The following is a 15,736-nucleotide window of genomic DNA, read 5'->3' on the forward strand; positions in this document are numbered from 1 at the left end:
TCAGGTTTACATGGTTTTTGGCAGAATTCCTTTCCTCAGGGGTTATTGGAGACTCAGTTCCTAGCTGACTGTTGACTGGAGGCCACCCTCATTTCTTGCCATGGGAAACTCTCCAGTATGACTACTTGCTTCATCAAAGCATGCAAGCCAAGAAGGCAGTAGAGTCTGTTAGCAAGATGGAAGTTTCAATCTTATATAGCCTAGAAGCAAGGTATTAGGCTATCCCACACTCAAGGGGACAGGATTACTTACAGGTGTTATGAATATCAGGAGGTGGGGATGACTAGGGGGCATGTTAAGAGTTTGACTGCCAGTATTACAATCCATTATCATCATTATTTATTCTGATGTTCAATTTGTCGCAGAATTAGCCTGTGAGAACCTTTTGCACTGGCCCCTGTATCATCTTGCCATGTCTTCACCATTTTTGAGTACCACAAGATGATACTCTGAGGTCATCTTAAACTTTACTTGCCCAAGTCCTGGAATTAGCCAAGTTCTAAGGAGCTCTGGTTCCTTTTAGTGGAGAGTGATATTTGGAATCATTAACTGTACTCATTGCTATTAAGGTGTTACTGTTACCAGACCCTCCCAGTTGATAGAGCCAGGGGGTGTGTTTGTGTATGTATGTGTACACACACATATACATACATCACTTACCTAGAAATTGTCTGTCTCTGTTATGAAGCTTTGCATTCATAACATCTTCAATTGTAGTTCAGCAGCATGGTATTCACTCTGGCTTTCTTCCTTTCTGTATTTGTAACTCTTCTCTGATGAGAATCCTTGCCCTTATTATCCTCAATATTTGATCTACCCACCTAATTTTTTTAAAAATAAATTTATTTATTTATTTTTGGCTGCGTTTGGTCTTTGTTGCTGTGTGCGGGCTTTCTCTAGTTGTGGCAAGTGGGGGCTACTCTTCGTTGCGGTGTGCGGGCTTCTCGTTGCAGTGGCCTCTCGTTGCAGAGCGTGAGCTCTAGGCATGCGGGCTTCAGTAGTTGTGTCACGTGGGCTCAGTATTTGTGTCTCATGGGCTCTAGAGCACAGTCTCAGTAGTTGTGGCACACAGGCTTAGTTGCTCCATGGCATGTGGGATCTTCCCAGACCAGGGCTCAAACCCGTGTCCCCTGCATTGGCAGGTGGATTCTTAACCACTGTACCACCAGGGAAGCCCTTCCTCCCCCTCATTTGATGAATCTTCCTGTATAACTCATCTTCCATTGCCAACATAGCTCTCTCTCCATTTCCCACCCCATACTCTTTATGGATGCCTTCCTTACCCTTTTGGGATCTATTTGCACTGGGCTAACCCTTCCACCCTTCTCTCCCTACTGAGTCTGAAACTCTTTGCTGGGCCACTGCCCCTCACCCCACTGGGTCTGAATTCAGTGCTGTCCACTACCCCTCCACTCTATGAATGTCTTCTGCCCACTCTGGAAACCCTCACTGCCCTGCCCTTCCCGGTCATGTGGACATGCTCATCATCCTGCTCACGGCCACTTCAGCCCCCCATGTAGAAGCTCTCCTCACTCCACTAGGGCTGTAGAACCCCATGCCAGGCCACCCTCTTGTAAAGATTTTTTTCTGTCACCCTACTTGGGCTCTGAAACTCTATGCCAGGGCTTTTACCCCTCAGGGACACCTTTCTCACACCAGTTGGACTCCAAAAGCCTGTATTGGGCCATCGTTGCCACTTACACCACCCAGTTTGATGCCCACTTAGCTTGTACTCACTTAATGGCTGTTGAAGTTCATTTTTCAGGTAGGAAAGGAGATGAGGGAGAAGAGGAATCGAATTTTATTTTCCATATTAAAAATCTTGCTAGTATTTTTTTTTTTTTTTGCGGTTCGCGGGCCTCTCACTGCTGTGGCCTCTCCCATTGTGGAGCACAGACTCCAGATGCGCAGGCCCAGCAGCCATGGCTCACGGGCCCAGCCGCTCTGCGGCATGTGGGATCCTCCCGGACCAGGGCACGAACCCGTGTCCCCTGCATCGGCAGGCGGACTCCCAACCACTGCGCCACCAGGGAAGCCCTCTCGCTAGTATTTTTACAGCAAATGCTTTTAACCTAGTGCATTGTAGTTTATACAGAAGCTAGTGTTTCCCACATCTGTATAATGCTTACAGGTTTATACCCATGCTTTCATGCCATATTTTTACTCACATACTAGAGGTTTATTATCATGTTATGTTTATGATTTCTGAGCTTATCTACTCCACCCCCCACCCCAACACCCTGAAACCCACAGGTGGTTTTCAATTTACATGTGTCTGTCAGTGCTACCACCATTCTTCCAGTCATTCATTTGAAATCTTGGGTTATTTCTGACTCATCTTTCTTTGTTCCTTTCGTCAGTCAGTAAGTCCTGTTGATCTTTCTCTTTATGTAAGTTTGTCTTCTCTTTGCCCATTACTTTGATGATTAACGTGGCCACTTGGGTGGGACTCCTTTTCTTTAGTTTCTGAGTCAGTCCAGTTCCCCTAAACCACCTTTGGCTCCACATTTTTAAATAAATGAACGAACTCCATGTGTGACTTTTTAAGTGCCTTTGTTTTTTTTTTTTTGGCCATACCGTGGCGACATGCAGAACTTCCCCAAGCAGAGATTGAACCCATGTCCCCTGCAGTGGAAGCACAGAGTCTTAACCACTGGGCCACCAGGGAAATCCTTAAGTGCCATTTTTACATGGCATTATTCTAGGTAGTCAGAGTATCTAGTTTGAATCCCATATTTACCACTTGCGTGGTACCCATTCACTTTTGGTAATTTATTTAACCTCTCTGGATCTTTTTTACTTACTAGATTGTTTTACAGGTGAGTAAGATAATGAATCGCGAAAGAGATTTATCCAAAACGCATACCTTTCAGCCTGGTAAGATCAGTCTCAGTAAAGTAAACAGTGTTATTTTATCAGTATTCTCACTGTTCTATAAGCAAAAACTGTTTCCTTACTTTTCTTTGATATGTAGCTTTCAATGATCACTTGCCATTAAGAGCACATTTATTGAGCATCTACTATGACCACATGCTGGAGATTAAAAAAAAGACATGACTCATATCTGAGAAATACATTATGATAGACGAGGCAAACATAATTAATTTACATACAGTAACAAGTGCTACAATAAAATTAAAAACTGTGTCTGAACTTTTTAAAAATTAGAAATTTTAACTAAACTTATATAGCAGCTATTGTCTAACACAGTTTAGTATGTTATTGTATTTTTCCTTGTAGTTACTATTTGTGTTAATTTATCTCCCTCAAATAGAGTGTAAACTACTTGAGAATGGGTCTTTATAGTGGTAAGTGTAGATTTTGGGAGACAAACACATTGTGGTCTTATTTCTGCCACTGACATTTAGTCACTGTAACTTCTCTGAACTTGAGTTTACTCTCCTGTTAAAGTGAAAATACTAATAATTATTTGACAGGATTGTAATGATTAAGTGAAATAATGTTTTTAAGGATCTAGCACAATGACTGGCAAACAATTTATGCCTGATAAATTTTGTTTCTCCTCTCCTTGTACTCCACTTGTGTCTGTTCTGCTAATGAACACTAAATATTTGATTAATGGATGAATTTATTGATTCAATGATCTGCAGTTCATAATGGCTTCCCAGAACATTTTGAAATGCAAGTGGCATTCATGGGAGCCTGTTCTTGGTAATGATGGCACTTTATATATTTTTCTTTTGTACTTGAAGTTTTTTTTTTTAATATTTATTTATTTGGCCGCACTGGGTCTTAATTGTGGCATGCAGGATCTTCAGTTGTGGCATGTGGGATCTTTAGTTGCAGCATGCAGTCCTCTTAGTTGCGGCATATGGAATCTAGTTCCCTGACCAGGGATTGAACCCAGGCCCCCTGCATTGGAAGTGTGGAGTCTTAGCCAGTGGAGCACCAGGGAAGTCCCTGTACTTGAAGTTTTTAGATCCCTTATTTTAATTTTATCCAAACCTTGTGCAGTAAGGGTAGGCAGATATGATTATCCTATGTGACAGTGTGAGTTTCATTTTTGAAGTGAGTGAACTAAATTGGGATTCTTTTTTTAAAATTTATTTATTGGCTGCATCAGGTCTTAGTTGTGGCATGGGGGATCTTGCTTTGCGGCGCGCAGGCTTCTCTGTAGTTGTGTTGCACGGGCTCAGTTGCCCCGCAGCATGTGGGATCTTAGTTCCCTGACCAGGGATCTAACTGGCGTCCCCTGCATTGCAAGACAGATTCTTAACCACTGGACCACCAGGGAAGTCCCTAAATTGGAATTCTTAAGAGCCAGTCATTGAATTTGTATAGGTAGAGTGTGAATGTATTACATGGCCTATGGAATACTATAGTTCTCTTGGCCTGAATTTTTTAGTTGATATAGTAGTGAAAAGGGAATTCTTCTATTCCATGGCTTAAGGATACATAAACTCTCAATGCAGCAATCTTTTTATTGTTCATTATTATAGCTTCTTTTACTCTTAGAAGTTGACCAACAGGGACCTGAGTTTAGGAGATTTTGTCTTTCAGCTTTCATATAGTAAATGCTAAGGCCAGCCCTTTGCCTGCAGGGCCTTCTATCAGTGAAGAGGAACTGTGGCTTTTTCCAGGCAGCCAAATAGGGGGAGGAGTCAAGATTTTCAGTGTTCTTTGTGAAAATGAATTTGTGCTGTTGAACCTCATGGGTATTAGATACTATATTCTCCTTAAAGCACTGCAGGCCCCTTGTTGCAACATTTCAGTCTCTTTTTCTGATTCTTTCAGGTAGTAGAAAACATGTTTCAGGCATTTAAAAACATGCTGTGTATGCTTTTTAAAAGCTAGTAAACTCATTCAATTGATTAACAGACTTCAGTTGTAATAAATTATTGGCCCACCGTTTTTTGGAGTACTTTGCAGCATACTGTCCTTATATCAGTTATAGATAATGTGAACAATGAATACCATATTTTGTTTCCTTTTTTTTTTTTTTTTCTTGCGTTATGCGGGCCTCTCACTGTTGTGGCCTCTCCCATTTGCGGAGCACAGGCTCCGGACGCGCAGGCTCAGTGGCCATGGCTCACGGGCCCAGCCGCTCCGCGGCATGTGGGATCTTCCCGAAACGGGGCACGAACCCGCGTCTCCTGCATCGGCAGGCGGACTCTCAAGCACTGCGCCACCAGGGAAGCCCTTTGTTTCCTTAATATTTCTTCAGCTAAAGTGTTTTAAGAAGAAAAAAGTCCCATGATGATAATAAATATTTCAAAACTTATAAAGTTTAATATTATGTGCACTGACTGTTATATTTCAAAATATTTTTCTGTTTTTATATGTGCTGTGATCAGGTATTTAGTTTTTTAGTATTATTAGACGGTAATAGCACCCAAGTTGATGGACAGAGCTTCAGCCTGGGATACATTGAGGGAAACCTAAATATTGTAAAAATTCTTCTAAAAGATACAGTGTTTCATAAAGCTACAGGAGGAGTACCACTAATATTGTTTAATTAATACTACTAATATTGTTTAATTAGTACTACTAGAACTCATAATTTCTACCTTGTTTTTGTTTGTTTGCTACTGAATACACTACATGTATATTCACACTTACACATTTGTTTTTGTTTTTTTAGAAGGTTTTAGGACCAGCAGTTATTTGGGGTTCTCTTTTTTTCCTTTTTTTCTGTCCCTGTCTCTGCTTCTTTCTTTCTTGTTGTTTTCCCTTCTGTTTGGATTGCTTCCTGCCTCCTCCCTCCAATATTCCCACCCCCCTTAATCCATCTGGAAAGATGAAGAGGCAGCTGCTATGGTAGCAGACTAACAAGACACATAAAACATATGCAAACTGTGCAGAGTTAGTTGCTGTCAAAGCGGTAGGGGTATAATACTTTTTCTTTTCCTTCTCCCCACCTTCTAAAAAAAAACTTTAACTTTCCTGTTATATTTTGTCTTCTAAGTTACCATTTCTAATATTGAAATGCTACCGTGAATAGTTCCTTTTTTCTGCTTAGTCTGCACAATATTTCACTCTGTGGTGAGTTTATAGATGAGTTGAGGTGTGTAGAGGAAAAGAGTTGATTAATTGGGTTAAGAAGTAGATTTCCTGGGCTTCCCTGGTGGCGCAGTGGTTGAGAGTCCGCCTGCCGATGCAGGGGACACGGGTTCGTGCCCCGGTCTGGGAAGATCCCACATGCCGTGGAGCGGCTGGGCCCATGAGCCATGGCTGCTGAGCCTGCGCGTCCGGAGCCTGTGCTCTGCAACGGGAGAGGCCACAACAGTGAGAGGCCCACGTACCGCAAAAAAAAAAAAAAAAGAAGTAGATTTCCTTTAGATTCATACATAGAAGGTGAACAGGGATAAAAATTTTTATTAAATATTTGGCTTCTTGACCTATAACTTTTTTTTCTTGCTTTTTGGCCACTAGTGTCCCTTTTGAGTTTCCCTCTGGGGTTAGAACTAGTTAGTAGTATGTTTCTTGAAGATGTGTCTATCATAAAGGCAATCTGCAACTGGAATATTGTATTTAGCCAAGCCTTGAAAATTCCTGTAATCTGTGCCATCCTGTCTCATACTGTCCCATCTCATAGTTGTCCTCTCTCTGCAGTGCTCTATGCCCAGGTCTCTGTGGCTGGGCTGCTCCAGCCTGGCGGACAGCATGCCTTCGCTGCGATGCCTGTATAACCCAGGGACTGGCGCACTCACAGCTTTCCAGGTACTTTCTCTGTCTCTGTGGGTTATTTGTGGTCATTAGTATGTGTGTCTAATTAATTGATGTGTCTCTCCTTCTTTCCCATCCTTTACTTACGTTCACTTTTCTCCTTCATGTTGCCTATATTTCACATCACTCAGTTCTCTAATTTATAATGTAGATCCAGATCCATCCACTCTCGAGACATTTTTATTATCATGATTGGTTTGCCAAAATTGACATAGCGCAACTTGACTTGTTGGTTTTCATACCTAGTAGAAGTATGATAGTGAATAAATAATAATAATAAATAGCATTTATTAATAATATTAATAATTAATTAATAGCATTCAATATGTAATGTTTGCTCTGGACCTACATAAAGCCAATTAATATAATCAATCAATTAATTACAGCCAGTTGCCTGGGCACCTTCTTGTGTTTTTCTTGTGCTTACTAAAAATATAAAGTGCTCTATTCAGAGTATCTCCTGCCTACTATACTATTATATATGTGTGTGTTTGTATATGTTCTTTTGGGTTTTTTTAAATAAATAAATTTATTTATTTATTATGGCTGCGGTGGGTCTTCGTTGCTGCACGCAGGCCTTTTCTAGTTGTGGTGAGCGGGGGCTACTCTTCATTGTGGTGTGCAGGCTTCTCATTGCAGTGGCTTCTCTTGTTGCAGAGCACGGGCTCTAGGCGGATGAGCTTCAGTAGTTGTGGCGCACGGGCTTCAGTAGTTGCTCTAGAGCACAACCTCAGTAGTTGTGGTGCATGGGCTTAGTTGCTCCATGCCATGTGGGATTTTCCCAGACCAGAGCTTGAACCCGTGTCCCCTGCATTGGCAGGTAGATTCTTAACCACTGCGTCACCAGGGAAGTCCCCAGTTACTTGGCTTTAATGAAAATACTTACTTTAATGTAAGTATTTTAGTGATGATGATGCTGGATATTTGTCCTTTGCAAAACTTCCTTTGCTTGTCTTATGAGGTACAATATGGTGAAGGGCATAGGCTTTAAAATTAGTTAAATCAGGGCTTATGTTACTGTCTGTCACTAGTGGTATGATCTTGAGCAAGTCATGTTCACTCTAAATTCATCTGTAAATGGAGACTGTAGTAAGGGCATGCAGTAAATAGTTGCTGTTATCATCATCCTTATCTTCATTGTCATTAATATTATTGCTGTTAATGTTAGAGAATATTGATATCCTGAGAGTATCAATTTATTTCAAACATAGTATTTTTGTTTGTTTGTTTGTTTTTTACTATATATCATATTGATGAAGTTTCGGCTCTCAAGGAACTCAGTCTAGCTTTTTGGTTTTTTAAAATCTTATTGGGGTTGCAGTGAGTTTCACCAGACTGCAGTCTGAGATAACAGTCCCTATAAGACTTCCCTCCTTCAGATACCAGTTGTAAGGAGGGCCCACCCCGCCACCCCACCTCAGGTTTGGTAACTCAATAGAAAGGACTCACAGAACTCACTGAAAGCTGTTATATTCACAGTTTATTACAAAGAGAGGATACAGGTTAAAATTAGCAAAAAAAAGAGACATACAGGATAGAATCTGGAGGGAACCAAATGTAGAAATTCCTGTCATCCTCTCCCCATGGAATCATGGATGGCATTACTTCCTCTGGGCCACGGTATGTGACAATACATACAGGATATTGCCAATCAGGGAAACTCACCCGAGCTTTTTGTGTACAGAGTTTTTATTGTGGCTCAATTACAGGCTGCTCACATGGCTGACTTTTAGTCTCTAGCCCCTCCTGTAGGTTACACTAATGCTTTTAGTCTCTGTTCCTTCTTAGGATTGGAACTGAGTGTGGCTCAAAGCCCTCATCATGAATCACATTTGTCCTGTGGCCAAAGCCCCCAGTCAAAGTTCTGTTAGGTAAGAAGTTCCAGGGGGATACCACCTGCCAGTAACCAAGGGGAAAGACCAGGCCTCTCTTTGGGTAAGATTAATTCTTCAGTACACAGGGGTCATGTACTCCTTTGAAAATCTGATGAGAACTACTGAACTTGGAAAAGTACTCATGACATATAGGCAAAATTTTATTTATAAGTTTTACATATTATGATTATTATATTTATATTATCTTAAGCTATTAAATTACTGTTTTTTTTAACATCTTTATTGGAGTATAATTGCTTTACATTGTTGTGTTAGTTTCTGCTGTATAACAAAGTGAATCAGCTCTACATATACTTATATCCCCATATCCCCTCGCTCTTGCATCTCCCTCCCACCCTCCCTATCCCACCCCTCTAGGTGGTCTCAGAGCACTGAGCTGACCTCCCTGTGCTATGAGGCTGCTTCCCACTAGCTATCTGTTTTGCATTTGGTAGTGTATATATGTCAATGTCACTCTCTCACTTCGTCCCAGCTTACCCTTCCCCCTCCCCACGCCCTCAAGTCCATTCTTTACGTCTGCATCTTTATTCCTGTCCTGCTTCTAGGTTCTTCAGAACCTTTTTTTTTTTTTTTAGATTCCATATATATGTGCTAGCATACAGTATTTGTTTTTCTCTTTCTGACTTACTTCACTCTGTATGACAGTCTCTAGGTCCATCCACCTCACTACAAATAACTCAATTTCGTTTCTTTTTATGGCTGAGTAATATTCCATTGTATATACATGCCACATCTTCTTTATCCATTCATCTGTTGATGGATACTTAGGTTGCTTCCATGTCCTGGCTGTTGTAAATAGTGCTGCAATGAACATTGTGGTACGTGACTCTTTTCATTATGGTTTTCTCAGGGTATATGCCCAGTAGTGGGATTGCTGGGTCACATGGTAGTTCTATTTTTAGTTTTTTAAGGAACCTCCATACTGTTCTCCATAGTGGCTGTATCAATTTACATTCCCACCAACAGTGCAAGAGGGTTCCCTTTTCTTCACACGCTCTCCAGCATTTATTGTTCGTAGGTTTTTTGATGATGGCCATTCTGACCAGTATGAGGTGATACATCATTGTAGTTTTCATTTGCATTTCTCTAATGATTAGTGATGTTGAGCATCCTGTCATGTGTTTGTTGGCAATCTGTATATCTTCTTTGGAGAAATGTCTCTTTAGGTCTTCTGCCCATTTTTGGATTGGGTTGTTTGTTTTTTTGATATTGAGCTGCATGAGCTGCTTATATAGTTTGGAGATTAATCCTTTGTTAGTTGCTTCGTTGGCAAATATTTTCTCCCATTCTGAGGATTGTCTTTTCGTCTTGTTTATGGTTTCCTTTGCTGTGCAAAAGCTTTTAAGTTTCATTAGGTCCCATTTGTTTATTTTTGTTTTTATTTCCATTTCTCTAGGAGGTGGGTTAAAAAGAATCTTGCTGTGATTTATGTCGTCGAGTGTTCTTTGTTTTCCTCTAAGAGTTTTATGGTGTCTGGCCTTACATTAAATTACTATTTAAATTATGTAACCCCCAAATCCCCCAAACTAATAAGTTCTGTTAAGGAAATGTTGCAGGAAGGGGGACCGCTTCTAGGGGGTGAGAGTGGGCTCTTGTCTAACACTTGGAAATGAATTGTCTGAGGAGACACATGTGCTGACAAAGCAAGAGACTTTTTGGGAAGGGGTGCCTGGGCAGAGAGCAGCAGGGTAAGGGAACCCAGAACTGCTCTGCCACTGCTCTGGCTTGCAGTCTCAGGTTTTATGGTAATGGGGTTAGTTTCCGGGTTGTCTCTGGCCAATCATTCTGACTCAGGGTGCTTCCTGGTGGCACGCGCATCATGCAGCCAAGATGGATTCCAGTAGGAAGGATTCTGGGAGGTTGGTAGGACATATGGACTGGCATCTCCTCTGTCCTTTTGACCTTTCCCTAATTCTTATGGTTGGTGATAGCTTGTCAGTTTCTGCATTCTTTACCAGGATCTCCTGTTGTAAGGTACCTCATGCAAGTGGTTACTATCCAGCCTGGCCAGGGCAGGCGGTTTCGGTCAGTGGTTACCCTAACAGAAATGTGCAGGGAGCCATAAGAATATATAAAACAGGAACCTGATTTAACCTGAGGGTGGGGGTAAGGAAGATCAGGTAATCAAGGTTTGAGTTAAGAACTGAATGATGAGTAGGGATTAGGCAAAAAGGGAGGTGGGGGAGAACATTTCAGGCCAGTTCAGAGGCCCTGAGGACAGGTGGGGTTTTGTGCATTTAAGGACTCTGCTGGGAAAAAAAAAAAAAAGAAACCTATCCTTTCAGAGAATGAGGAGAATAGAGGATAATAGAGTTAGGGAAGACTGGGGAAGCTTGATCATGGCAGGATTTGTTGGCTATCGAATGTTTCATCTTGATGCTAAGAGTACTAAGCTGTTGAAAGTTTTTTTTTTAATAAATTTATTTATTTTATTTATTTATTTTTGGCTGCATTGGGTCTTCGTTGCTGTACGTGGGCTTTCTCTAGTTGCGGCATGTTCTAGGGGCTGTTCTTCCTTGCGGTGCGCGGGCTTCTCATTGTGGTGGCTTCTCTTGTGGAGCCTGGGCTCTAGGCACATGGGCTTCAGTAGTTGTGGCTCGTGGGCTCTAGGGTGCAGGCTAAGTAGTTGTGGGGCACAGACTTAGTTGCTCTGCGGCATGTGGGATCTTCCCGGACCAGGGCTCGAACCCCTGCCCCCTGCATTGGCTGGAGGATTCTTAACCACTGTGCCACCAGAGAATTTCCTGTTGAAAGTATGTAAACACAAGTTTGACCTGATCAGATTAGCATTTAGATGTATTACTCTAGCTATCATAAAGATAATTTCAGTAATTGAGGGAAGAGATGTGGGCAGTTTGGTTTTGATGTCAGGACTCCTTTGCACTCTTAAAAATTATTGAGGACTCCAAAGTGGTTTTGTTTATATGGGGTATATCTATTGATATTTATTATATTTGAAATTAGAACTGAGAAAAAATTTAAATATTAATTTATTCATTAACTGACTAAAATAGTTACAATAATTCCATTATATGTTAATGCATATGAATGTTTTTATTTAAAAATACTATTTTCTAAAACAAAAATTTAAGACTAGCATTGTATTACATTTTTACAGTCTCTTTAATGTCTGGATTAATAAGACAGCTGGATTCTCATGTCTGCTTCTGCATTCAGTAAGTTGTGATGTGGTGTTTTGCTTGTAATACATGTAGAATTCCAGCCTCACACAGATACATAGTTTGAAAACATAGAAGTGTTTTAATATCCTTTTCGGGTAGTTGTGATTTCTTAAAGATTAATTGTAGTATAGAATCTGAAAACATATCAATGAACTTCTTGTGCTCTGTTATATTAAAACCATTGGTCTCTGTTTTTAACAAATCATGCTGGAACAGTTGGACATCTATATGCAAAATAATGAACCTTGACTAGATACATTGCACCATATTCAAAAATTAACTCAAACTGCATTGTAGACCTAAATATGAGCTAAAATTATAAAACTACTAGAAGAAAATGAGCGAAAAAAAATTCGTTGTGACTTCACATTAGAAAATATTTTTTCGAGAAGACAAAAAACATGAACCATAAAAAAAAGTTGGACTTAATCACAGTTTAAAACGTCTGATTTTTAAAAAGATACTGTTTAGAAAATGAACAAGTCAGGCACTGACTGGAAGAAAATATTTGTAAAATACATATTTGATGAAAGACTTGAATTTAGAACTCTTACAAAACAATAAATAATAAGATAAACTACCCAATAAAAAAGGGCGATTAATGAGCAAAAAATTTGAATGGATATAATACCAAAAAAAGATACACAGACAGCAAATAAGCACATGAAAAGATCCTCTATATGTTTAGACATTGGGGAAATGCAAATTCAAACAATAGGAAGACACTACATTGCCACCCACATGCTTCTTCCCACCCTGGAATGTGGGGCTGGGAATTCAACAGATCCTAGTAGTTATTGTATCCTAGCTTAATATGAGAAATGTTAGGCTAGAAAATTCTTTGAAAGCAGAAGCAATCTCTTACACTTATCCATTGACCTCCTTTTTAGTAGTTGGGGCTCAATAAAAACTGATGATTTGAACTATGTTATTAGATAAGTAGTAAAGATAATCATGTGCAACTAAAAATTGTACAAGTCAAAATCATCTGACTTGGACACTAAGCTATGAAGAACAATTCAAAATTTCTTTCAGCCTAAAACAATTTTGAATCTAAGGCCAGTAGGAAAGATTTGTGAACAAAATTACCATCACTGTCAGGGCTTTCTCTATTTAGTCTTAATCAAAAAAATCAACAAATATCTATTTTTTAAAATATTGAGTCCCCTTATAAATTACTGCACTTCTGGAGTATATTGGAGACAAATTGATTTAGAGATTTTTGCTGAAAAATTCAGAATAAATTGGTGTGTGGGCCTTGAATTGTATTGCAGGAGTGAAATTGTGTGACATAGGCAGAAGAGAGATGCTTAAAAAACATCTTAGAAAAGAAGCCCAGAGGCCAGTATATGGTGTGGTGGTTAAGAGCCCTTGTCAAACCCAAGTTCTTGTATCTTATGCACAGTAAGGCCAAACAAACTGAACTGTCAGAATTTGGAGCAGAAAAAGGTTTATTACAAGGGCAAAGCAAGGAGAATGGGCAGCTCTTGCTCAAAATTTGGTGGGGAGGACTGCAGGGTGTGTGACCTTTCTCAGATTGGTTGGTAGTGTGATAACAGGGTGGTGTTTCAGGAATCTCAATCATTAGCCTTCTGGTTCCAACCAGTCTTGGGTCCATGTGGTAGTGCTTAGCTTGAAGTTACCATCTTTCCCCTGGGTGGGGGGGCCTTAGTTCCTGTAGATGAAACTCAGAGATGTGTATCAGATTGTTACGTATATCCGTTGAAGAGGAACAAGGACCCTGCCCCATTGCTGCACTATTGTTTCTTGACTCCTTTCCTTTGTTTCTTCATTTCCTCACTTAATTAGTAACTGTTTGAATCTGCCCATTGGAACTCAGGGAAGGTCTAGGAGGCTGAAGCCTTTTTTTCCTGCAAACAAGAAAAAGGCTTTTGTACCAGGGAGGGCCCTGTAGGGTTCTGCTCAGTTTCACCCTGGCACCAGACTGCTTGAGATTTGAGCCTGGCTCTGTCTACATGTAACGTTGGGTACGTACTTGACTCCTCTATACCTCAGTTTCCTTATCAGTTAAGTAGGGATGATAATAGTATCTATCTCATAGGGTTGTTGTTAGGGTACGAGTTGACTTTTATTAAGTCCTTATGAAACCATGCAACTCAGATAGAGACTTAAACCCACTGTCTTTTACTTGAGATTACACACCTGGTCTCAGGTTCTTTATGTCTCATCACAGAAAGAATTCAATGAGAGACAAAGTGATAGGTAAGAAGTGGATTTATTTATAGAGAAGACACACTCCACAGACAGAGTGTGGGGCATTTCAGAAGGTGAGAGGCCCTAAAATAATGGCTTGATTAGTTTTTATGGGCTGGTTAACTTCATAGGCTAATGTGTGGGAGGATTATTCCAACTATTTCAGGTGAAGGGGCAGGGATTTCCAGGAGTTGGGCTACTGCCCACTTTTTGGTCTTTTATGGTTAGCTTCAGAACTGTCATGGCACTGGTGGGTGTGTCATTTAGCATGCTGATGTAGTACAATGAGTGTATAATGAAGCTCAAGGTCTACTGGTAGTTGACTCTTCCACCATCTTGGATCTAGTTAGTTCTAACCATTTTTTGTCATATCCTGTGGCTATGTCATTCTTTTAAAGGTTGTGCCCTGCCCCCTTCCTTCCTCTTTCACTTAGAACAGGGTCTGGAAGAGAAGTGGGTTCTATATTATCAGAAAACTGCACAGAGGACTAGGTTTGGAAGCTTTCAGCAAATAATGTTTCACCTTGGTATAAAACAGTACACTGTTGAATTAAATCTTTTTTTTTTTTTTTCCATACCTTACAGCCCAGTTCTGTATCATAGCAAAGCCTACACTTGGTTCAGGTATTGTTCCCCAACATTGCTATAAGTATGAATGTTTATTTTTCTTTTCTTATCTTCGGAGAAATCATTAAGTTCTCTGTAGCAAAAATGGAAGAAATGGGCTTATATGCTGGTTTTATTCTGTTAATCCAACAGTTTGTTCTATGTCAGGTTCATTGTGCACAGGTGCTCAATATTGCTGATTGACTAATTGGCAGATGTAGACTTAAGTCTAGTCTTTCCTGTTTCCACTACTAGAATTAAAACAATCTTAGTACATTTGTATCTTTCTTGCCTGGGTTTTGCCTTATTTTAGATTTTTGTTTATGTAAAAATTACATACAGTAAAATATACACATCTTGTGTACCCATAGATGAATTTGACAAATGTATACATTTGTGTAACCTCACTCTCAAGATATAGAGCATTTCCATAATCTGAGAAAGTTCCTTTGTATCCCCTTCCAGTTAGTACCCATATCCCATATGCAATTACTGCTGATTTGTCACCGAAGATTAGATTTGCCTGTACCTGAACCTTATATAAATACAGTCACAGAGTATACATTCTTTCGTGTCTGTTTTTTTTTTTTTTTTTTTTTCTGGCTGTGCCACACGGCATGCAGAATCTTAGTTCCCTGACCAGGGATCAAACCCCTGCCCCCTGCAGTGGAAGCACGGAGTCCTAACCACTGGACTGCCAGGGAATTCCCTGTGTCCTCTTGATCAGCATAATGTTTTTGAGATTTATCCATTTTGTTATGTTTATCTGTAACTTATTCTTTTTTATTGCTAAATAAATTCCATTGCATTAATATACTACAATTTGGGCTTCCCTGGTGGCGCAGTGGTTGGGAGTCTGCCTGCCGATGCAGGGGACGCGGGTTCATGCCCCGGTCTGGGAGGATCCCGCGTGCCGCGGAGCGGCTGGGCCCGTGAGCCATGGCCACTGAGCCTGCGCGTCCGGAGTCTGTGCTCCGCAACGGGTGAGGCCACAGCAGTGAGAGGCCCGCATTCAGCAAAAAAAAAATAATAATAAAATAAATAAATAAATAAATAATGATCAAAACAGAACATTTGCTATTTTCCAATTAACTTAAGCTTTTTAAAAAATTAATAAAAAAGTCTACCTCCGATGCCCTTTCGACCACTCCT

The 15,736-nt window shown here is 40.3% G+C and overlaps 1 protein-coding gene across 1 annotated transcript in view; it reads left to right on the plus strand.

Annotated features, from left to right (window-relative positions):
• BTRC (beta-transducin repeat containing E3 ubiquitin protein ligase) overlaps positions 1-15,736 on the plus strand; it is a 185,620-nt gene that overhangs the window by 51,273 nt on the left and 118,611 nt on the right. Inside the window, exon 2 of the mRNA XM_007470457.1 lies at positions 6,574-6,681. Coding sequence (XP_007470519.1) covers positions 6,574-6,681 — 108 coding nt within the window. The remainder of the gene's footprint in view (positions 1-6,573; positions 6,682-15,736) is intronic.

This window comes from Lipotes vexillifer, unplaced genomic scaffold (genome assembly GCF_000442215.2).
Source record: "Lipotes vexillifer unplaced genomic scaffold, Lipotes_vexillifer_v1.1 scaffold916, whole genome shotgun sequence".
NCBI lineage: Eukaryota > Metazoa > Chordata > Mammalia > Artiodactyla > Lipotidae > Lipotes > Lipotes vexillifer.